Here is a 23,522-nt window from a genome sequence, read left to right as displayed (position 1 = left end):
GCAATTCAGAAGCGGGGCTATTACACGTCTGCCGGGAAGACGGGGAGTAGGAAAGAAAATGAGTCCGTTTGTTGGTCTCAAATCCCCACCCACTTTCTCTTCTCAGGAGCAAGCGGTTGAGCTGTAGACTTTTGGGCGTTATTATTCTGTTTTGTTTTTTCTGTTTCGCCTCAGGGACGTGTTAAAGGTGACTGTTGCTAGCTTATCTATGCAGAAAACTCAAACATGATTTCTTCTGCATCCCTTACACGGATCTTTGATGGTTTAACTGACAAGATTTTGGCTGCATGGTGGATAAGGAGGGCGTACTACGTAAAATTGACGGACGCGGGTCCCAATCCATTTTTGGCTCATTGCTTTCTCCCCGCGGTCCTGTCCCAAACTATACACGGTGGCCAAGAATAGATGATGTGCGTGCCAGCCAAACCCAGCGTTCTCCAAAAACTACGCCGTTCCAGGCATTCGTGTAAATCGGCGGGACTTGATATCCGTAATGCATCAAATTAACCGATCAAAAAATGCCCCTCCCCAAGCAGACCGCATATCTTCCATCGCTGTAATAGCAGAGGAATTGGTAATGTAGTATTAGAAGCCTTGGGACAACTGGCAATGACCAGCCTGCCAGCAATCAGCTAGGGTAAGCACACGTACCGTAACCAGAAGTCCATCAAAAGCACAAACCCGAGCGAATCCCAATTTGCCCTGACATGTACGCTAGACCCACCCGACCTCGAAGCTCTGAGCCCCACCAATCTTTCCACCCTGGTCCAGTAGTAGGAGGAACCCCGGCGCGGCCGCCCCTCCTAGCTTTGATTTCCTCCAATCTCCCTTCCACCTCCTTCCCCTCTTCAACTTTTCTCTCTTTTCTCTTTTCCAACCCCTCTCATCAATCCTCCCGTTCGACACATCAAACGGCCACTCACCATCCCACCACCCAAAAACACAACGCATCGCCAGCGTCTTGTCTCGCCCACGTAGACAGGATCGCGTTCAGCCCACACGCATCTCTTTTATTGTTTTAAACACGGCCAGGGCCGTTGATCCCACACAATTGTCGGATAATCTCGATCCATGACCGGCAGCACATTATCGCCAATGACAAACATCGCCCCGCAACGTCAACGAGACACACTTTAAACCCCACGGGAGCGAGTGCGAGCGAGGAGTCGGGCGATTTCAGAGATCGTTCTGTGAGGGGGTTACGAAGTTTTTCCCGGGTGTCTTCCATTCGACGTCGTTGTTGTCCCAAGGACCGTTGTCGCTTTTCTGCCTGTGTGTGCAGCTGGTGTCCGTCAAAACGGTTCCGTCGAACGTTTGGTTGAACGACTTGACGGATTCCTGCCACTATTTGGCCACACCACATAGTCCATCACGACACACAAAAGACAAGCGACTACAGCAACGTCGTCACAATGCCTGCCGCAAATGTAGCTGCGATACCTACAGATGCGGCCTCGGCGCCGGCCTCGCGGAAAACCTCACTCGCACCAGAGAGGAAGTACAAGTGCCAGTTCTGCAACCGCGCCTTCAGTAGAAGTGAGCACCGGAGTCGTCACGAGAGGTCTCGTAAGTTTGCTCGCTTCACGTGCCGTCGCACGTCACGGCGTCGGTAGTATTCCCCCCAAATGCATGCATTGCTAACATGGTGATGCAAATTCTGTAGATACCAAGGAGCGACCATTCAAGTGCATGAAGTGCCGCAGCACATTCGTACGTCGCGATCTACTGCTTCGCCATGATCGCACTGTTCACGCAAAAGACGGCGGCGTTCCCCTGCACAGCGATGGAAAGCGTCGTGGTGGAGCCAAGCCGAGGGCTGTTGCAACACCTAACAAAGAGCCGATAGGTATCGACGCGGCCGCCCTGGAACAGATCGAAGCTAGCAGCGAAGGTGTTTTCGACGTGGAGACAGCAGCGATGCTCGTTGCAGACCTACACCACAAAGCTACCGCCGCAATGCGTGCTAATAGCGGTGAAGGTAGTTCTGGGGCTGCGTATCCGCAGAGCGGGGCAAACATGATGGACTCACCTGTCTCCTTTCCTTCTGGGCCTATTGCTATTCCGCAATGGGACACTTTCATGCCTCAGGCGGTCGCAGAGCCCAAGGCCCATTCCATCGCGTCGAGTGCGTCTGGCTCTTTTGAGTCCCAGCCCAATTTCAACGGATCTCTTGCTCAGCATCCAGCCCAGCTTCCCCCTCTTGGTACTCCGACATTAAACGGTGAGTCTCACTGATCCAAACTGCATTTGGCTCAAAACTGACAGGCTTTGAATCACAGCTCCTGCTCCTCCGCACTCGCCCTTCCTGGCTCATGGCGGTGTTCACAGCCCAGTCGAGTCTCATCAGGCTCACTCCATGGCTGGGTTCAAAGCCCCCCAGGTTATCGGTGACGAAGAGCGTAACATGATATTGGATAACATTCGCACAAGTGACAGTGAACAAGCCATCCCAGACGGCTTCCGTCTACCAAATCTGCCCTCGCTGAATCGCTACCTCGCCACTTACTTCGGACTCTTCCATCACCATCTGCCGTTCCTGCATCCATCATCGTTCAAGCCAACCGAGGTTTCTTCTCCTCTGCTGCTTGCAGTCCTGTCAATTGGTGCACTCTATGCGTTCGATCAAGATCAGGCTTATGCTCTGCATATTGGCTCTAAGGTGCTTGTGAACCAGTTCTTGCAAAACAAGGAGAACTTCAGCTCTCGCCAATGTCCTCTCTGGACGATGCAGAGCTCGCTTCTCAACATGATATTTGCCAGCTGGAGTGGCGATCCTAAGGGGCTTGAATGGGCTTGTTCTATCAAGAGTTTGTTGGCCAACATGGTGTCTGGTAACCGATACGAGTTGAAACTGAGACAAGAGGCCAGGGAGGCACGTTTGCCTTCCCGCGCCGAGTGGATTGAAGATGAAGGCTGCAGGCGTACGTATTACGCGGTGTACATCTTCTTCGGGTTGCTCACATTAACCTACAACCACACTCCTGCTATTGGCTTCAACGAGTTCGAGGACCTGCAATTACCTTCAACCGAGGGGCTTTGGAACGCAGTGGTCTCAGACGAGGCCGCCTGGCAAGAACAGCTGAAGGCATCTCACACGGTGGTGTTTATGCAGGCGCATGAGAACCTTTTCCAGGGTGAAATGCTCAAGTACAGCGCGTTCGCCACCCGTGTGATGATAAACGCGCTCTTCCTGGAGGTTTGGTACCACAAGCGTAGCCCGGAGGCTCTGCAGGATGTCGTTACAGAGTACAAGCTCAGGCTCGCTTTAGAGACTTGGGAGAAGTCCCTGGAACTGTGCGAGCCGGAAGCCGTCGCCGTACCTCTGAGTGCGCCCCACAAGGGCCACCCACTGCTCTTCAACGCCAAGGCCATGTTCCGCAATGCGCGCTCCCGCCTGGAGGTTGACCTGAAGGCTGTGCAAGAGGCACTGCGGTACCACGACTCCTACGAGGTTGCTGCGGCTATGTCAAGTGCCCGTGACAAGGTCAAGCGCACTACTGAGATGCTCAAGGTCATCCAAGAGTGCTTCAACTGCATTGAAACGGCTGTCCTGCAGGGCGTCCGCTGGGTCGCGCGCACATCACCTACTCAGTGGAGCATAGAACACCCACTATGCGGACTCGACATGATGATTATCCTCAGTCTTTGGCTGTATCGTCTGGAACATGACGAGGAGCCTGCCACTGATGACGAGTTAGCCATGTACAACAAGATCCGCCAGCTTTTCGACAAGGACCTTGACGAATCCTATGTAGCTCATCTAAGCTCTATTGTGGCCCGTCTGTGGGGCTCGATGCTGGATGAGGTGGTTGTTTGGGGGTAAGTTCCTCCTCCCCTGGTTCTATATTGATTGTTTCTCATGCCAAGCAAGACGCTAACTAAAATCTCATTGATACAGAATCACACGCCTGATGGGTGAATCCTTCCGCCTCCACTCGCAAGCTTTAGTCGGTTACGTGGATGATGTCGAGGCGTCGTCGAATGTTTCGACGCCTGAGATGTCACAGGGTGCCGACGAAGACAGCGTGTATTAATAAAACGATACGAAGTGATGATTTCTTTTGTTAGCTGGGGTAGGAATTTATACCAGGCATATACCTCTCGATTTTTCCGCTTAACTTTTCTCTCGGCTTTGGGGGTGCAGGGCGTGGAAGGTTGTGAGAGGGAGAAATGGTTGCCGTTTTTTCTGCCTTGTTTTCTCTCTTCTTTTTTGCCGTCTTGCTTGCGTTTTTTTCTTTTTTTCTTTTTTTCGTCTTTTCTACATTTTGGCTTCATTGGCCAAATGGCATCTGCTTTTTTTCTCTCTCCTCTTTTTTTCCTTGATGCTTTTTCTCTTCTCTAAAATCTCCTCTCCTGGAGTCTGCATATTAGCGTTCTCGTTACATCTCTTGTTGGTCACGGGCAATACGCCAGGGCAGGGTCGGTCAATTGGTTTCGCATAGGCTCCCAAGGAGAGGGAATCTGCGCTCTTGGCGCGCCTAATATTGCACACTAACTGTTGGCTGGTCCATATGGAGGTCTCCTTTTCATCTTGTCCAATTAGCTACGGCGACCTTATTCACATATTAATATTCGCCTTCGGGTCATCTCTCGTTTCCTTTTTCCTTATCCTTTTGCTTTCCTATATCGCAACATATTCCCTCGTTTCTTTGCTCTCCTTGATACCTTGTTCGATATACACTTCGCAGTTATTACATCTTATTTACGCCTGTGGCCTAGGGCAGTCCCGAAATGCATGGTCTTGTGTCGGGCCTTTTATATCTCGACTTCATGGTTTCAATTGGATGCCTCGGTTAGTCTAGACCATCACCAAATTGCTTTCAAACATGGTCGTCATTGAAATTCTTCTCCATTGGGGTCTTTACGTTTGTGGTCTGCAAATTTCAACTGCATACTTGCGCCTATAGCAACCAGACGCCACTCATGCCTTTGTACCCATACTTATTATCATGTAAATGTTCGATAATTTTGTTGCGCAGGGACTGCAAGTCAAGGTAAATAAAATGCCTTGGTTATCGGATATGTGAACGTGTCTGGCTTCGGGGGTGGGCTTCCAAGTGGAAGCGCTCTGCGAATGGAGGTTACTTGCTTGAGTGGCGGAACTAAGATTCTTGACCGTGACAACAGTACTGTTGTATCCTCTCCAACACAGTCGCTTGAGATGGTGCCGTGCCGTCAGTACAAATTAGGGGTCACGCTAACTAGCGTTGGCGCTGGTGCACGACATCTCTGTTTAGTTGTAAGGAACCGAAAAAGTCATGAGGTCTTGTGGTGAGGCCAACTCAGGTTGTCGATGCACTGGTGCGGTGGACGATGGAAGAAGTTCCCTTGGCCAGTTTAACAACCGATATGCTGGCACCAAGCGCACCCACTCACATCCATCACAGTTCCTTACGCCATCTTCCGGCTTACATCTTATCACAGTTGTTATATTTTAGATATCTATCTTACCTACTGTTGGCTTCTTTTGACACGCACTCAGAATGAATTCCTCCGCAGATTGGGAACCCATTTTCTCCGGGGGAAGAGGTCACATTTTGCCTACCGGTACAAGGCTGGCAAGCAGTGACCCGGGCTGCTCTTTTTTTTCTTTCTTTTTTTTAGACCCAAGCGCGGCCGCTATCCCCCGGCAATTACGAGACGGCCTCACGACGAATGTGCTGGACTAGCGTAGCTTAGGTCCGGCCCTCGGTGTTTTAATACAATTCGTATCGGGCAAATACGTGCGCATTCGGAGGAGACGAAAAAAGACGACAAGCGTGGCTTGTAGTCTCTCTCAGTTTCCCATGGGGTAGCATGGTTGTAGATGGGGTGGCTCTCATGGGAAAGACGGGGGAGGGGGGACCAGCCTAAGCTCCGCGGGTCAGCAACGTCCCTTCGTTTGTCTGAACCCCGATTTTTACTGAACTTCATGGCGGGAAGGTGCCTGTGCCAAGGGGCTGTCACACAAGAGGGGGCAAGATGGTGGGACGAATGCCAAGAGGGGTCAGTTACTTTGTGGTTTGTTTTATAATTCATTCCTTCGGCCGCCGGAAGGCGATGTTGCTATCCTGCTCTTTATTTTGCTGCTCTTATCCGATCTTGCCATATTTTCTGGGCATCACCGCTTTTTTTTATTCCGTTGCAGTGAATCACTGTATTCTTTCGTTTTTTTTATCTTGTGTTTTCCTTGGAACTTTTGGGGATTTACGAACATCTCGTGTTGTCAAACCGCCAACTTTATGTCGGCCTGCAATCACTCCTTCGCCCCGAGTCACTTTTATGCATAGCCACCAGGACAAAGAGGTCCGGGCTTCGAGAGTGCAACCAAATCTTTATTTTTAACTTTGTTTTCTTTCTTTGCCTGGACAGGATCCAGGCCTTACTATTTCTTATTATTTATCTTTAAATCCTGCTCTTGCAGATCATCCACTTTAACTAGGTCTAGTGTCTGTCATGTACAATGGCGGCAACAAGAACAATGGCTACGTTACGGCACAAGATGTGCGGTGCACATAGGATTTTCACAATCAGCTCACATGTCGTTCAGTTGGCGATTTTGATGATACTGCTGCTGGGCATGGCAAACGCCGACTGCGAGTGCGGCTATGCCACCCCAGTGTCAAAGGAGAACGGGGAGGTTTTATTCACAGACCTGCTCGAGACGGACTTTACACACCTCAACCACCTGCCAGACAACACCGACTGGCTGGGTCAAACGTGGAACAAGTCGAGCAAGAGTGCCCGGGGCGAGTTTGGGGAAAAGTTCTCAAAAGACAACATCGTGCCCAATCCTGCACGCAGCAGTCGCATTATTCAGTTTGATACTGGCGCCAACGGAAAGGCGGCTGGCCTCGACCTCGTCGTCAGGAGCAAGGTGGTTGATGACATGGTTCCGTGTGCGGAGCTCGACTCTACGAGAAGTGACCTCCTCTGGGGTTCCTTTCGAGCTGGTCTCAAACTTACCAAGGACCCAGGCACATGTGCGGCATTCTTTTGGGTGAGTTATATGTCTTGATCTCTTGTTTGACGTACACAACAATTGAAAAAAAGAAAAAAAAAAGAAAAACTCATCAAAGCCGGGGTTTGCTGACTAGATCCTGACTTGACAAAGTACTACAACGATACGCAAGAAATCGACATGGAGTTCCTCTCCCAGGAGTTTGATGCCTCCAAAAATATCTTCCCCGTTAACTTAGTCCTGCAATCCCGCGCAGCCGCTGAGGCGGGCTACAACGCGCAGGCGACGGGCAACTTCAAGAAGATCAACCTCCCCTTCGACCCGGCGCAGGACTTTCACGAGTACCGCATGGACTTTCTACCTGGGCGTGTCATCTTCTACGCCGACGGTCAGCCGCTCGCCGAGATGACGGGCGACGCGGTCCCCGACCACCCAGGACACCTGATCCTGCAGCATTGGAGCAACGGCAACGCTCTGTGGAGCGGGGGCCCTCCACCACGCGACGCTATGCTCACCGTAGCCTACGTCAGGGCATACTTCAACTCTTCCAGCGACGCCAGGAAGCAGGACTGGGAGAAGAGGTGTCGAGATCCGGCTGCCCCGGGGGCAGTCTGTCACATCCCGGAGAAGGTGAGCGTCGCGAATCCGGCGCTGTTCAGCACCGTGGGCAACATGGCCAATAACCAGACGGTGTCGGCGGGTGGTTTCCAAGCGTCCAGGTCCCTGGCGGCTGGCGCGAATGCTGTGTCGTGGTTCGCTGTGGTTGTTGCGCTGCTCTGCACCGGTTTCTGTTCCGAGCTGTGTTGACTGATGGAGTTTACTCGGGTGCTGGTTTTGGTGATGGGTTCCTCTGGCGTTGATTTAGGGTCACGAAGCGTGTCATTGCTCTTTTTCTTCTTCTTCTTTTTTTTTTTTTTTTCCTTGCGGAGTTTTGGGGAGGGGGGTGTTGTGATACCCAGGACAATCTTTCCCATCGATTTTCAAGGTCCAGGCGCGGCAGGCTTAAGCCTGCACGAATTCCAGTGAATAACGCTGAAAATATAATTTGTTAATTGTAAAAACAGTAGGCGATCTAGTGGTAGCGGATTTCCGAAATGGTTGATCCCCAAAAGGGCAAGCAAAACATGTGGTAGACTAGTCATTGAACCCCAGTATACCTATACCTGTGCATTGTCTATAAACCAGTTTACTATAGACGTAAACAGTTCTTTACTCTACCTATTATTCTAGCATGCTTCTAAGTATTTCAAAGCAAGTTGGCCCCCTTTGGTTTTGTTGTTCTCCTTTCCTACATTGACTTCCTCCCCATCATATTTCCCCTATCTCTCGATTACAGTCTGGATTTTGTAGAACAACACACAAAAAAGTCAAATAAAAACCATGCATGCCAAACAAATTTGCGCCGCATTCGCTCTGGCACATCTCGTTCTCGCCGCCCCGACAACTCAGCATTCACCCAAACAACTACCTCCTATCCACTAACACTCAGGTTCAAGTTCAAGCAGCATTCGAACAAACGTCAACGAGAAATCCGCATTGGGACCGGCTTCTAATAAACCGTCTGATTGCAATCCAAAAGCCTGCTGCAGTTCAAGCGGCCCCAATGACCCAAAGCATACATGTAACTAATATTCTTTGCCTTTACTTTTGTTTACAGATCGAGAGCGTAGAAAGCAGCAACGTCCAGGTTGTCTTGTGGCATGCGTGGGTGGTTGTTTTGGATGTTTTATCCTAGGCCATCTGTGTGTCAGCGGATATCCTCACCTAAAGAGTAAAGTCAAAGGCGAAAAACCCGGACCATCTTGGGAGAACTAGAGAGAGCGTATACGGGTCACGTAATCCCTTGTGATCCGTATCCGATATACAGGATTGGTGGGAATGCATCCTGTGGCCAGTGCTTTTGTTTATTTTATATCTTTTATTCTGTTTTTTTTTTTACTTGAGAGACTTTTGTCCATCATCATACGCAGTCACAGTAGCTTAAAGTTGAAGTACATTTGTTTTACAGATCTATATTCGTTTTTTTTAGGGATTTTATTATTATCCCAATGTCAAGGTGACAATCAAGCGTGGCCTGACTGGTTATGTTGATACTCATAATCTATACAGCTGATGGCTTTTTAAGAAACCGACTTGTCTAACTTGAGTAGGTAGGTAAGTATTTACGTAATGGCATCTGTAAGGGGCATCACGTGCCGACCAGCCTAACATAGGTAGGGTACCTACCTATAGTCCCCCAAAGACCTTCCCCCGCTCAGTCTCCAAAACTTTGCTTTGTTCAGCCGACACATCCAAGACATCACCCCGGAGGGACCACTTGACTTAAGTTTCTGCTAACAGAAGAACCAAAATGGAAAGCAACAAATAGAAACTGCCGTTCGTTTTTTTCCCCATGAGTTTCCACGTGGCAGGCGCCCTATTCAGTTCGCACTCTCTTCTTTTGGCGATGGCCCGGCAAAAGAAAGAAAAAAGACTGAAACATATACACAAGTCACGAACTGGTGAATTGCGGGGAAGACAACAGTACAACCCCTAAACTGTTCATCTTGCCACAGTCCCCGAGTCTGAGACCATGCTCGTGCCCCCTGCTGCGGGCATTTGATGACAAGAGGGAGAGACAAGAACCCGGCAGTTTGGCTTTTCTTTTTATTTCCGCCTACATCTGGGCGCTCAGATCCTGCATGGCTTCCAAAACAAGATGCAAGGGACGCAAGAACGCCCCAGCCTCCAAGTACCGAGTCCTAGGCTGAAATTCTTTTTTAATTATTTTGTTTTTGGAAGATCAAATCATGACTTGGTGGCGCTGGATCCCCGTCAATGAAAGACATTGATACCACAAGTAGGGCCTGTATAAACGCCACCTGATATAAGCTGGGAGAACATATATGATCCAGCATCTCGCTCCCTAACCCAGTGGTAGCTGTCATGGAAACAAAATATCTCATATTAATCTCGTGGACTATATGGTTCACACCTTGGCACGCCATGTCAGCGCAATGATGACATGCTGTATAGTCTCAAGGGAGGGCATGAATGTCATCAGGGGGAATACGATACCCAGGTGATGGGTGACCGGTTTATGTTTGGGGATTCAATGCAACCTTGCGCAAGGACTAGTGCGTCTGGGAGCGGGTATAAGATGGGAGATGACGGCCCATAAACTAACAGTCCATGGTACGGGTCGAACATCATTCTTCTGGAAAATCTTGTTATATTAATTAATATAAATCAACCGTCGATTCTTAAACTTTGGCTACCGTGAACCCCACCATACCTTTTTGGAAATCTGCAGTACCCCATACGCACACACTGTATCACGGCATTCCCTTTTGGTTAACTACCTATTCCCAGATATCCAAAGACCAGCTTTTGAATATCTCTTGCGTCAACAGCTGTCACCATGGCAACCCTTCAACAAGTTCTGCAACATCAACAAGAGCATGGCATCCTGATGGCTCCCACAGAGCCACCTCAAGAGACTGGCAATACGGTAGAGATACAGGCCACGCCGCAGTCCATGCCCTTTGCCCTTCGCAACAACACAACCTCCTCTACCGTGTATGCATACGTCACCGGCCTCGACTTCAGCAACAATAACTCTCGGGTGGTCCTGGTCCAGAGCGATGGAAAGAGCCTTTATTACCCGACGAGCCCCGCAGCGGACCTTCAACCCCTACTGGCCAACTGCGCTATCCCGCTGGGTGCTCCCGGGACCACGACGACCGTCACTGTGCCGCGCATGTCGGGCGGGCGCGTCTGGTTCGTGCAGGACGCAACCCTGACGTTCCTGCTCAACAGGGGTCTCGGTAGCAGTGCGGCGCTCGTGGAGCCGTCCATCATGAACCCGGCCGACCCCAACTACCAGCTGAACTGGAGCTTCTGCGAATTCACCCTAAACGATGTGGAGCTCTTTGCCAACATCAGCTACGTCGACTTTGTCAACCACCCCATCGCGCTCGTGCTCGAGTCCAACAGCAGAGGGCCACAGCGGGTCGAGGGGATGCCGGCTGATGGGCTGGCGACGGTGGCTCAAAAGCTCACGGAGCAGAACGGGAGGGACGGCGCGGGCTGGGACAGGCTGCTGATCCGGCAGATCGGGTCGGGCAAGCTCTTGCGCGCCGTCAGCCCCAACACGGGCATGAACCTCTTCAGCGGTCTGTTTGCAACCTACTACGATGGATATGTCAACCAGGTGTGGCAGAAGTACTCGGGCACGGACCTGACGGTCAACACGCAGTTCACCTGGGGCGTGGTCAAGGGCCGGGTGGCTAATGGTCTGTTGGCCTTTGGCAGCGTCGGAAGCTTTGGTCAGCCCAGCACCCGGGACATATTCTCGTCCGACTCGGGTGCCTTTGCGCCGCCGGCAGGCGACAACCAGGAACAGCTCCGGAACATCGCGGCCAGGCTCGCGGCGGCGTTCAACAGGTCCACGCTGCTCATCAACGCCAACCAGCCGGACGGGGAGCAGATATCGACCTACTACACCAACACCGTGACGAATCACTACTCGCGCATCCTGCACGAGGTCAACATCGACAAGAGGGGATATGCGTTCCCATACGACGACGTTGTGCCTTCTGGCGGGGGTGACCAGGCTGGTACGGTCAACGATGGGAATCCAAAGGTGTTGACCATCGTCCTTGGTGGTGGAAATACTAGTACAGCGGCTGAGTAGATGATGTATGACGATGGTGTCTTTTACTTGCCCATTTTTGCAATCCGCGTGGATATTTGACGTTCACTTTAGCCTGTCGTTATTCAGCGCACATTTCGAGGTTGCATGCCAGGGTGTTTTGTCGATTTGGAATAGCGTTGTGACCAGGACTTGCTTTCAGTCTTTACCTTGATACCCATTCAGCCACTTAGAATGCTATTTTTCTTTCCATTGCCAGTTTTGTCTTCCATTCCCATGGCCAGTGAATTCATATCTCCGAGGCTGGATTGCTATAGGGTATTGGAGAGACCCTTGCTTGACAAAACTCCGAGCGTTGATGTAGGTGGTGCCCGTTAGCGCGCCACAAGGCTTGCCGCCATCAAAAAAATTCCCTGATGCTCGACTGGCGGGTATTAGATATTAGGGACTACGGTAGATGCTGCACTAGAAATAAAGGCAAAGGTCGGATGGAGGTAGTCAAGCATTTCGGTCCCCTTTCTTGGCTGCAGCTGTTGTTTGTCGGTTGTCGTTCTTCCCCACTTGATGATGCGCCTCAAGGTCCAGGCCAAGTAAAAAGGTTGTGGATCGGCAAGGCGGGTGTGTGGTCCCACCCCCGCGTGACGTATCGTACAAACCAAGACATACGTCATGCCTCGCAGCCCACTTGGGTCTCTTTGTTCTTTTTTTTTTTTTTGTAGCAGACCAAAACAAGTAGCGACATCTGGAATAAGGGCCCTGGACTTTGTGGCGCCTGAGCTCGTCATTCAAGCATAATTGTGTGTCTGGATTTTGAGGTTCAGAGTCTTCGATAAAAAAGAAAGAAAGAAAAAAGACATTTCCAAGGACAGTTGTGCGAATGATGCGTCGAAAGGATGCGCACAGTTGCCAGTTGGGCAATGGTGCACGAGGACAATAGCGATCACAACCATAACCCCATTGGAGGAAAAGATAAAGAGAGAATAAAATGAAACAGATTTTCATACAATAGACATCAATGGGAGGACATGTACTTGCCCGAGGAGGTAGGGTAGTAACACATTTCAGTCCTGCCTAGGTAGGGTCTTTTTTTCTGGGCCTTGTCAGCTTGTATGATCTGATCCACACTAAAGTACTTCGCCCTACCGGCGGGGACATGCCTTCTTTTTCATGGCCTCCCACCTTCCTCGCAGCAAGAGAAAACAAACAGCTGCACACAGCATAGTTCCCGATTGTGGGTCTCGGTGGCATCATTCGCTAAGGGACCCTGCACCAAGACGTCACCCGCAAATGTTTCCGCGCAACAGCTGCCTGTCCTTGTAGCATATCCGTCCCATCCACCCTTGTTCTAGACTAAGGCCCAGGTCATGGATGGTCCCTTTTCCTGATTTATAGATACGGCATGCTCTCCCCAAACCCCAGGCCTTTTGTCCATCTAAACAACTACTATAATCCCAACTCCCCTTTCCACACCCATACCTGCCACCTTCGTCTGACTCCTGATCAAACATCCCACCAGATCGTGCCACGAGTCGACAAGTACCGAAACTTACCGTAAATTCGGGTCCCTGTAAACTATTTCGAAATAAATTCTCTCGAGCCCCTTTCCTGTTAGTTCCCGAAAACGATGTTTATTGCTCTCGATCGCAACCAACATCACGGCCCAGTGCTAACAAACGCAGAATCTTGAACCACACCGTTACACCCTCGGTTAGAATACCATCTATTAGAATACACATTCCACTACACGAGCACAATGGAAGCAATCAACAGCTTGGCAAGCGTGGCCACCAAGGCCATCTGGGGAGAGACCAACAACACTACCGCCGCCAATGACAAAGATAAAGACACTCCTGCGACCCCTGACGTAACAAAGAAGGAGCCCATCTCAGGCGTCCAAGGAGACACGGCCAAGGGTGAGCCCTTTGACGCCGGCAATATCGAAAATGTCGACGCTACCAGCAGGACCGAGGCCGAGAGCAAGATCACGACAGACGACAAGACCCAAGACGAGAGCAAACCCAAGACGGAAAACAAGCTCAAGACGGAAAGCAAGCCTGAGACAGAAAGCAAGCTCGAGGCGGACAGCAAGCCCGAAGCTGACCCAACCGTTGGAGACAAGCCGTCGTCGCATATGAAGGATGACAGCACCACGCACCAAATTGATGTTCGTGATCCCAACACCACAGCCGATCACGACAAGGAGCAGAAGAAGCACGATGTCGACAACGTCGAGCCCCTCCAGGCAGACAAACTCAAGGGCCCCGGTCCCAAGCCACTTGAGGTGGTTGCTCGGGAACGAGGAGGCGACGCTGGTAACTCGCCCGCGGACGCCAAGACGGACTCCCCGAATCCTATCGATGGCGCGGCGGATGCCCCCAAAGATGAAGCCGAGAAGAAGGACTCTCCCAAGGTGAACGAGGACGGTGAGCCCCTGGGGACGAAGCATGTCAGCAGCACTGGTGTTGCTGCTGATGGTGGTGATTTTGATGCCGCCAACCCTGGCGCTGGAGCAGAGGCCGAGAGTAAGTCGCAACCCCCTTTTTTTCTTTTGACAAATGCCATTGGTGGCACATGTTGCTTGATGAACAGTGTGGCGTTGACAAGTTCTTTAGAAATCCTACATGACAAAGGCATCCACACCGAAAAGCCGGCCGCGGACAAGAAGGAAGAATCGCCCACCCGTAAGGCGGTCTCACCCAGCGGCAAGTCGACGGGCGGAAGCCCCGATAGGAAGGGCATTAGGGGTCTCGGCCACAAGATTAAGGATAAGCTGCGCCGAAGCTCTCAGTCCTGAGCCAGTCGGGTCCAACCCATGATGATGGTTCAGTCGAGCCTGTTGTTGACTTTGCTATTTTTCTAATGCCGGTTTCCTTTTTGTAGTTGGTATTGATATCCAAGGCATACTGATTGGGAGGAACCATGAAAAAGGGGTTTCTTGTTTGTCCGGCCCTCAACATGTACAGTTCTTTGTTGAATCGGCTGTACGGTTTTGCCTTTTTTGCTTTATTGTAACTTTGTCAAATTATTGTTTAATAGATGAGCAGCCTCGTTCATGACGTTTGACGAGTTCTTTTATGATAGTTACCCCTGAGTACTTTAATCATGAAGTTTTGGCATCCAGGTCGAATGCGCATTTTTGATCATATGACGGCTTTTAGCACTTTGACCGCGACTTCAAGTAGGTTAGGACTGGGAATAGTGCTGGTTTGGTTTGTGCGATTCGAGTTGAACTGAGATTCCAAGGCGAGTTTGTAGTTCCAGAGCTGACCCCGCGCTTTCCTTTTGCTAGTTGTATTACCAAACGGAGACAATTTGGAGTAACAAAGCACCGTTTCGGATGAGACGGGTATAGCTCGATTTAGGTCGATTTGCTCAACTCTCGGGCAAAGTAATCCGATAGCTACTTGCATATCCCGCCGATTCTGTAAGCACATGACCTGCATCTGCTTACCTCAAAGGTAGGTACCTAACCTTACATATCAGCGTCATCTATCCTTTTTTTCTCTCTCGATTCTCTCCATCCTAAAGTCCAATCAAAAATCCACGTCACTATGCATTGACAAGCTCTCGGTGACAGTTCCGACATCCGATAAGAAATACCGCGTGGTGAACGGGGGAAAAAAGCAAAAAAAGAAGAAAAAACCAAATCTCCGCACAATTCCCTACACAGGCACTCAAAGGGAGCCGATAAACCCCCCCTATGTACTTGGCCAAGCAGCCGTTTCTGGCCACATGGCTAGCGCAGTTCTTTGTCACACTTGCATCCTCATCTGCGCCCTCTCCACCCTGGAAATCACCAACGTGGTCCGATGACGGCGAGAGTGCGCAGAAGCCCATCGACTCGCCTCTGGACGTAGCAAGCGGGCCGGGAATAGGCTACATAGCTTTGGGCGACTCGTACGGTGCGGGCATCGGGACCGAATATGATGGCGACGAGGACAAATGTCGGCTGGGGAACCATGCCTACACCAGCCTGATCTATCGAGATCTCGTCAAGGCCTGGGAGGAGGGCGGCGGCGTCGACGGCACGCCCCGGCCCGTGTTTCAGTGGCGCAGCTGCACCGGCGCGACGTCGTCGGATCTGCTCGGCCAGGGCGGACAGATAGCCTCCCTCAACGGCTCGCTTCCGGCGTCTTTTGCCACGCTGTCCATCGGCGGGAACGACTTGGGATTTTTCGATGTCATGAACTCGGTAAGAAGAAAATATTAAAACTTGATGTTTTTTTTTTAAAGAAAAAAAAAGAAAGACTGTGCCATGAACAAAATGACACACACAAGATTTCTTACTGATATTCGCAATGCAAACCACCCCATTTCCCCCTCACAGTGCATCTTCCGCTTCTACGGCTTCTACTCGGGGACCTGCGCCGCCGCCATCCGGCGCGCAACGAACCTCCTCGACAGCCCCGCCTTTGAGCTCAGCCTCGAGATGGCGCTGCTCTCGCTCCTCGACGCGGCGCGCTGGGAGCAGCACCCGCGGTTCGCAATCGTGGTGACGGGCTACGCGCGCTTCTTTGACGCGCGCACCTCGGCCTGCGACGACCGGTCGCTGGGCGTGTGGCTCGGCGGCCCAAAGCTGTCGGCGAGGCTGCGGGCGCGCCTCAACGGCCTCGTCGATGACGTCAACGCCCGGCTGCGCAGCACGGTCCGGGCCGTCAACTCGAGGTTTGCGTCGCGCAGGCAGAGGGTGCTGTTTGTGGACTACGACGAGCAGTTTGAGGGCCACCGGTTCTGCGAGCCGGGCGTGTTGGAGCCGGATTATCAGCGGGAGGACACCTGGTTCTTCTTGGTGGGTGGGAAGGATAATGGGAGTGGTGGGGAGGGGGCCGTGAAGGAGGAGCCGCGGCGGGTTGAGTTGCCCGTCGTCGATCCGGATACTTGCCTTGGGCCGGCGCGGGATTCGGGGGATTGGGGTGCGTTGGCCGTCTGCTACATGGCCATGGCCAAGCAGAGGGATCCCAGCTTGCGGCTTGCGAGGCCTGTGGTTGAGGATGGTGACGATGGTGCTTCTACACAGTGAGTCTTCTTGACGCTAGTGATCTCTTTTGCGGCTTGTCGTTGCTAAAATTGCACTACAGGTACACCTCGATATACTATGCCAAGACTTTCCATCCGGTAAGTTCATCCCGGAACGCTGTTCCATGCTTATAAAGACAGCAGACAGAGCTGACATTGTTGCCATGCCCCTACACAGCGGTCACTTGGACATGAGGCTATCAGGGATGCCGTCTACCGCGAGTGGGAAAAGGTATTTGATGAGGATTTGGTGCATAGCCTGGAGTAAAATAAAGCATAGAATTTGTTGTAGCCTCACACACACAGCTAGCTCATGGAAGCTGCCATTTTGACAAATGGACATGGCTTTTTCGTGGGCGACCCAGAACAGACATGACCTGGTTGATACGTCATTGCGCCCCTTTTTCTGTTCTCAGTCAGGGGCAGTCTGAGATTGTGTCTAGCTCTTGTATCCACCGAAAGGAGGAAGCAAGAAATAAATGCTACATGAAAAGGTCACATAATCCGCCCTTACCGAAGCCTTGACAACCTCGTGCCAAGTTCCTCCATCTCCACTGGGTGTAGCATCAACTTGGTCGGATACTCGGGGTGGTTATGAGCATACCCTCTCGACCAATCGTAGCCGACGGCATAGGCAAACACCCGGCCGTCTGGGCTGAAGGACGTCGCCGTGATGGCTCCCTGGAGGGCAGGAAAGGTGCAAAGCCTGAGGCGCCTCGCAATGTCCCAAAAGACAAAAGTGCCGTCCGAGGCCGCCGTGCTCAGGACGTCGCTGTCGCGCGGGTTGAAGCACACGTCGTTGATGGTCCACACCTTGACCTCGCCGTCTGCGTCTCTCGGGTCGCGGTGGGCTTTGAAGGAGAACTTTCTGAATCTGCGGAAATAGGGGGAGAACCATTTTAGGGAGTTGTTAGCGTCCAGCGTTTTGCACAACTCACATCTCACATCTCACACTCCCCCTGCCTCTGGTCATTACCCCCCCTCTTTTCATCAGTCCCAGTCCCACCGCATCTCCTTTTCTCTCACCTCTGATCCGCAACACTCAAACTATCCACCCCAACCGCCCACGTCTTGTGATCCGCCGCCACCGCGAGCGCCGTGACCCCGTGGTGCAGCTGCGCCTCCACGGAGCGCTGAACGACGCCCATGCCGCGCACGAGGTCGACCGCGTGCACTGCGCGGTCCGCCGTCGCGATCAGGACCTCGGGGCCCGCCGAGGCGAGAGCGGTGGCGCGCTCGGGCAGCGGGATGACGTGCACGGGGGATCTGCTGCTGCGGAGGTCCCAGACGCGCGCGGTCTGGTCCCACGACGCGCTGATCAGGATCCGGTCCTGGTGCGACAAGACTTCGGGCATGCAGATGCCGCTGATGGGCGCGTCGTGTGCTGCAAAGGTGTGGGCGTGGCGTCGTCCTGCGGGCGTGTGCAGGGTTATGGACTTGTCGGCTCCGGCTGCTGCTGTCATGGAGGCTTCCTGTGTTGTTGGTGTTTTTTTTTGGGGCCGGCGTGAGATTTTCTCTTTTCTGATCCTGCGAGGCTTACGTCACGGACTCCCTTGCTCACCTTGTTCCAAGCGCATGTAAACAGCGGTTGGTCATCTATGCCAAAGACTGCCCCCAACCTGCAGCTACCGTCGTTGGAAATGTCGTATATGCGGGCCTTGCCGTCCCAGGACGTTGACGCCAATCGGTAGCCTGAGCCGCCGGTGCTGGGAGCCCAACGAATGCATGTTATCGTGTCCGAGGCGGCGTCGGAGTTGCTAACGCCGAAGTCTCTGTCGATTCGGCCGCAGTAGGCGGTCGGTTGCCGGCGTAAGTGTGTTAGTTGTCCACTGTTCATGGTTGGCAGCCTGGCGGCGGGAACGATTTATGAGTTGGCCATCAACTATAACGGATTTTTGCGAGGGGGAGAGTGCGAAAGAAAGTGGAATAAGAACAGGGAATTCCAAAGTCAAAGAATACCGACGAAAGGGTGAAAAAGGCTTGCGTGCGTTGACCAAGTTTGTAATACGGTCACAACAAACAGCAAGCGAGCTGCAAACTGCCACGTCTAAAACTGCGAGCTTGCTAGTATTATCTCCAACTCTATAAATGGGATTAGCTAGTCCAAATTACTTTCCAATCGCAGTGGTCGTTTCCGGTTGATTCTCTCTTTGTGTCTCAACAGGACTTGGCTGCGTCCCTGGTTTCTCTGAAGCACCTACGGGAACCGACGGGATTCTTGCATCTTCCAACGAGTTCCCCGCAGGGTCTGCCACAGTATCCTCATCCGTCCCGGAATCCTTCTGGTCTCTCTTCATATACCGCCTGAAGAAATAAACCAAAATCTGGGCGATAAAAACCTGCTCTATCGTGTATAGCAGGACCGGGATCTGAATAAACGCCCTCCGGAGGTTGTCCGACTCGTTCCACATGGCAGTGACCAGAGGGATACCGAGGCTGGTGGTCTTGGCAGCGCCGCAGAAACACACGGCGATTGTCTGCTCCTTTGACATGCGTTTCGGTATAACGACACGCTTCAAGAGCGTCGGCAGCCTGCATAACGGCTTCTTTTCAAATATTCCTTCAGCCCACGTTACTAATTTCAGGGGCGGTCGTGCAGAAAAGAAGCAGATGACGGTGAACAAGAGATATAGTCCGATGTTCATGAATATGTTGAAGATTAGCGAGGCTTTGGGGGTCACGTATAGGGCGCCCGTCGCAAAAGCCCCGCAGAATGTTGTCCTGTTCATCAGGTTAGTCCGTCCCTTATCAAGTATATGAAGGAATTTCTATAGGAAATCATCGAAAAGAACTAACCAGACGAGAAGGGCAAGACAGATTGTTGATATCTTTCCAAGATACAGCTTCTCCAGAGCCCATTTTACATGCCTTGGAAAGAAGAAACGCAGCACTTGGCCGACTGCGAGCGGAATCAAGACCGAGAGACCCAGCTGCTGGGCAACCTTTTGGTACATGGCAGATAAGGTGCTTGGTGATGCTGGTTGCCATTCGTCAAACTCGGGCAGCTTGGGCATGAAGGCGTAGACCAAAGCAGGAGAAACAAATGCTCCAAAGACGTTGCCAATGACGACCTCGACTATAGCAGCAGCGTCCTCGCCTCCTGTGCACATGGGTCAGCAAGACGAGCCCTCTGAATGGTCCGCAGAGTTCGATGCTGCGCAAGGTAGTGGTTCCTCTTACCGGCATTTCGGGTAAAGACAACATTGCTGGCTATAGTAGTAGGTATACAAGACAGAACTATCATGCCAACTAGCACAGATATGTCGATTACTTTTGTCTGCAGATTCCCTGCAGCAATCATAATATGGATGATCGCTATTGCGCAGTAGGTGTTAGCCTATCGGCAATTGCAGCAAGGGAACAACTATTATCGGAAAGAAAATTTTACCAAGGGTTATGAGAGGAATGATAAGAAAAGAGATTCCCTGTGTAATAATATGGAGTCTCCAGTTTTTCGAGTGCGTGCGAAGCTTCTCATAAGGCAACTGAAGGCCAGAGACCAAGAAAATAAATCCCACAGCACCATAGAGAATGCTGTACTCTGCCTTGATCGTTCCTCCATGGACACCGACATCTGAGCAAGGGGTTCTGGTTAGCCTGCTTACACAAGTTTGTTGGCGGATGTTGGATTCCAATCCTACCTGGGAAAAAATAAGCCAAAAGGCAAGCAATGCCAAACGCTATTAAAATCAATTGAGCAGAGATGATGTGCCCGATTTTGGCAAGCACGGCCTTGACCTTGACCATGATTGACGAGGCAGATTAGCTTTCATGGGCATCAAATTGGTATCAGAGTTTAAAAAAGAACAAAAAAGAACCAAAAAAAAAAATAGGATGAAGTCATCAAAGATAGCCTCGCATTCTAACTGGAAGCGAAACCATTCCCGCATGTAGAGGATCGTTTCTGTAGGTACCTCTTATTAAGCTATTAACCTGCCTACAAGGGCAAGGATTTCCCGATGTCGGGCGACAGGGGCGACAGGGGCTAGTTCCTCCCGTGCTATTGCCGAAGGGAGTCGGTCAATGTTACTGCAACTCTTGGGCAGCAAAAAAAAAACCTGGAGGAAGAATTGGCGACTAATTTCATAAAAAAATGTTTGGTTTGTCAAGCCAAGGGTCACATGCCCAGCAGCAGTTAATCGCAGACATAAAGCAGCCGCTTTCCGATACAAGTGCTGCGTTATAACCGAGGCAAAATGCAGCCTCCATGGGGTTTCAGAGTGTTGTCGAGGATTTGGGAGCCTCTCCAGAGTGTACTGTAGGTCTTGGGTGGTACTAGAATCATGGGTTGAGTTGAGCTCAATTGGCGGGCAATTAAGGCTCATTTTTAGGTGGGTGGGGTTCCCTTGCCTTGGGTATTTGGTCGGATGGAGTCGGAAAGAGATTCTTCGTCGAGATATTGGCACACGTGCTACAGATTCTCGGAAAAGCGAATGCTGGATTTAGGGAAACGTCTTTCATGATTCTTCTCCTGCTTTCATGTGCCAGGTCTTTTCTTCCCTAATCATTCCAACAAGACTCATGGCAGGATGTTGTCGAGTGCAAGTTGGATTCAAGTGGGGCAAGAAAGAAATGTTCACTGTACTGTACGCAATAGTTCGACAGACAAAGGCTAATCAATTACGGTATGCGCCGCCTCGTTGCCTCACTTACAATACGTAGGATTTCATACAGTACTGTTGGATCAACGCAACTTTGGCCAACTCCGCTTCAGTATCTGTGGAACAATCGATCGCCCAAGTAGGCAGGTATTCTAATGGCTCCCACGCATCAAGTGGGCCAGCGGCTCTCGTTCGACGGCGCCCTCTGCACCATCAGGTTCATCGGCGACGTCGCCGGCACGTCGGGAACCTGGCTGGGCGTCGAGTGGGATGACCCTTCGCGGGGAAAACACGACGGCTGCCACAAGGGCGTCCGCTACTTTGCCTGCCTGTCGCGATCGCCCACCGCCGCCTCCTTTGTGCGCCCGACGAGGCCATCCGACCCGCCGCGGTCGTTTATCGAGGCGGTTCGCGACAAGTACGCCGATGAACCCGTAGGTGACGCGGCCTCGCGGCCCAAGGAGATTGTCATCTCGGGCAAGGTGGCCGAGGAGGTCGGCTTTGACAAGATCCGCCGCCGAATGGCCCAGCTGCACGAGTTGACAATAATCATTGTGGATGGCGCCCGCATCTCTTTCGTGTCGTCGCCGGATGGCAGCAGTGGGGCGGATTGCTCTGTGAAGGAAACATGTCCGCGAATCGTCGAGCTTGACATCAGCCGGAACTTGATATCCGACATGTCTACCGTTGTCGACATCTGCTCTCAGCTGTCCGACTTGCGGAACCTGAGGCTTAATGGAAACAGATTTTGGAATGTGCTTGACAAAAGCCCACAGCTTGCGTCTGCCAAAGACGTGCTCGGCAACATCACAGAGTTAGCTATAGATGAGACCCTTCTTTCTTGGGAAGAAATATGTCAAATTACTTCCTGGTTCGGCTCTCTACAAAACCTAAGTTGCGACCTCAACCAACTTTCATCTATACCAGCACCATTTCCGGCAACAATGTCCCAGTCACTTACCACCCTGAGCCTCGAGTTCAATGAATTTGGATCCCTGTCAGATCTTGCGCCGCTTGCAACACTTAGCTCCCTGCGCAACTTGATCCTCAAGGGGAACAACATATCAACGGTAGCAAAAGATGACACCACCCCAGGCCCTGTATTCAGTTCCAGCATCTACCACCTCGACATATCATACAACCGCATAGCGACCTGGTCGTTCGTAGATGCCTTACCCGACAGCTTCCCGGGCCTGCGCTCCCTCCGTCTCGCCCACAACCCAGTCTACGAGAACCCAACTGCAGTCTCTCAGGACGTCGAAGGGACGACGTCGTCACAAACCCAAGCGGGCGCTTCCGCCACAGCCAGCACAGCCCCCAAGCGGAGCGTCAGCGAGGACCCGTACATGATCACCATCGCCCGCGTCGCCTGCCTGGAGCACCTCAATTTCAGCGCCGTCACGCCAGCCGAGCGCACCGACGCAGAAATGTTCTACCTCTCCCGCATCGCGCGCCAGCTCGCCGCCGTGCCCGAGGGGTCCGAGGGTCCTGTGCTAGCGCAGCACAGGCGCTATGCTGAGCTGTGCGAGCTGTACGGCGAGCCAGCAGTCGTGCGGCAGCAGGAGATTAGCCACTCTTTCCTCGAGGGTCGACTTATAAAGGTCGACTTTCGCATGGAGGAAAGCCCCCAGGCGGTCCGGGGTGGTGCAGAAGATGCTGCCGCAGAGTTGGTGAGAAAGGCGGAGATCCCGCGTGCCCTGGACATGTATGCCGTCAAAGGCATCGCCGGGAGGCTGTTTGGTATATCTCCCTTGGAGCTGCGACTCGTGTGGGAGACTGGCGAGTGGGATCCCGTCGCTGGGTTCGATGAGGATGACGATGAGGACAGTGGGGCCGAGGACGGAGCCACTGGCGCCGATACGGCGCCTGCAGCGGCGGACGGGGAAAACCCAAAACACGGACGTCTTGTCCGGAGGCAGGTGGAGCTTGTTGACAGCCCACGGCAGTTTGGATACTGCGTTGATGGAAACGAAGCCAAGATCAGGGTCGAGCGGATAGCTGCTTGATGAGCTGCCACTGCTTGCTTGCTTGTATGTTTTTGTTTTCTCGGGACGTATGATGCCCCGGACACAAATATTTGCTGCACACAACGCCAAGTGTGACTGAGAATACTTGATCAAGCTTGGCAAACTTGTGCCTCTGTTTGAAATGTCAAAGGTTGTCTTGGGAGAAAAGGAATTTTGACTACGTTGTTGATTGCAGTGTTGGGTTTGCTCATGATTCTATCAATCTGCAAGCAAAAAAAAAAAAAAAACTCAATTGGCCGCCATAACACACATTTGAAGAGGAGATACAACTATTACTGGCTTTGCCATGCCCACCACGACAATTC

General features: G+C 51.9%; 8 protein-coding genes across 8 annotated transcripts; 6 read left to right on the top strand and 2 right to left on the bottom strand.

The window, feature by feature from the left end:
- The first annotated feature begins 871 nt into the window (after positions 1-871).
- Positions 872-5,459, top strand: MGG_00373 (uncharacterized protein). Its single transcript, XM_003718658.1, has 4 exons — positions 872-1,566; positions 1,664-2,221; positions 2,280-3,819; positions 3,899-5,459. The coding sequence occupies exons 1-4, from the start codon at positions 1,413-1,415 to the stop codon at positions 4,032-4,034; spliced, it is 2,388 nt and encodes a 795-aa protein (XP_003718706.1). The 5' UTR covers positions 872-1,412; the 3' UTR covers positions 4,035-5,459.
- A 940-nt stretch (positions 5,460-6,399) lies between these two features.
- On the top strand, positions 6,400-7,866 carry MGG_00374 (uncharacterized protein). The gene is made up of 2 exons (XM_003718657.1): positions 6,400-6,979; positions 7,094-7,866. The coding sequence occupies exons 1-2, from the start codon at positions 6,443-6,445 to the stop codon at positions 7,745-7,747; spliced, it is 1,191 nt and encodes a 396-aa protein (XP_003718705.1). The 5' UTR covers positions 6,400-6,442; the 3' UTR covers positions 7,748-7,866.
- Positions 7,867-10,340: 2,474 nt separating this feature from the next.
- MGG_00375 (glucanase B) lies at positions 10,341-11,615 on the top strand (the record flags this gene model as incomplete). Its single annotated transcript, XM_003718656.1, has 1 exon — positions 10,341-11,615. One exon carries the CDS (start codon positions 10,341-10,343, stop codon positions 11,613-11,615), a length of 1,275 nt encoding a protein of 424 aa, XP_003718704.1.
- Positions 11,616-12,927: 1,312 nt separating this feature from the next.
- MGG_14693 (uncharacterized protein) lies at positions 12,928-14,706 on the top strand. Its single transcript, XM_003718655.1, has 3 exons — positions 12,928-13,180; positions 13,253-14,095; positions 14,186-14,706. The coding sequence occupies exons 2-3, from the start codon at positions 13,327-13,329 to the stop codon at positions 14,365-14,367; spliced, it is 951 nt and encodes a 316-aa protein (XP_003718703.1). The 5' UTR covers positions 12,928-13,180; positions 13,253-13,326; the 3' UTR covers positions 14,368-14,706.
- A 365-nt stretch (positions 14,707-15,071) lies between these two features.
- Positions 15,072-16,985, top strand: MGG_14692 (uncharacterized protein). Its single transcript, XM_003718654.1, has 4 exons — positions 15,072-15,765; positions 15,901-16,589; positions 16,652-16,688; positions 16,768-16,985. Exons 1-4 carry the CDS (start codon positions 15,274-15,276, stop codon positions 16,855-16,857), a joined length of 1,308 nt encoding a protein of 435 aa, XP_003718702.1. The 5' UTR covers positions 15,072-15,273; the 3' UTR covers positions 16,858-16,985.
- Positions 16,951-18,426, bottom strand: MGG_14691 (uncharacterized protein; the record flags this gene model as incomplete). The annotated part of the gene is made up of 3 exons (XM_003718653.1): positions 16,951-17,463; positions 17,616-18,061; positions 18,130-18,426. The coding sequence occupies 3 exons, from the start codon at positions 18,424-18,426 to the stop codon at positions 17,100-17,102; spliced, it is 1,107 nt and encodes a 368-aa protein (XP_003718701.1). The 3' UTR covers positions 16,951-17,099.
- A 174-nt stretch (positions 18,427-18,600) lies between these two features.
- On the bottom strand, positions 18,601-20,493 carry MGG_14690 (sodium bile acid symporter family protein). The gene is made up of 5 exons (XM_003718652.1): positions 20,231-20,493; positions 19,978-20,163; positions 19,770-19,904; positions 19,386-19,689; positions 18,601-19,310 (listed from the first exon to the last, which is right to left on the bottom strand). The coding sequence occupies exons 1-5, from the start codon at positions 20,334-20,336 to the stop codon at positions 18,698-18,700; spliced, it is 1,344 nt and encodes a 447-aa protein (XP_003718700.1). The 5' UTR covers positions 20,337-20,493; the 3' UTR covers positions 18,601-18,697.
- An 852-nt stretch (positions 20,494-21,345) lies between these two features.
- On the top strand, positions 21,346-23,196 carry MGG_00378 (tubulin-specific chaperone E; the record flags this gene model as incomplete). Its single annotated transcript, XM_003718651.1, has 1 exon — positions 21,346-23,196. The coding sequence occupies one exon, from the start codon at positions 21,346-21,348 to the stop codon at positions 23,194-23,196; it is 1,851 nt and encodes a 616-aa protein (XP_003718699.1).
- Between the last annotated feature and the right edge of the window lie 326 nt (positions 23,197-23,522).

The sequence above is a fragment of the Pyricularia oryzae genome, chromosome 5 (genome assembly GCF_000002495.2).
Source record: "Pyricularia oryzae 70-15 chromosome 5, whole genome shotgun sequence".
NCBI classification, from domain to species: domain Eukaryota; kingdom Fungi; phylum Ascomycota; class Sordariomycetes; order Magnaporthales; family Pyriculariaceae; genus Pyricularia; species Pyricularia oryzae.
This window is presented reverse-complemented; position numbering and strand designations above follow the sequence as displayed.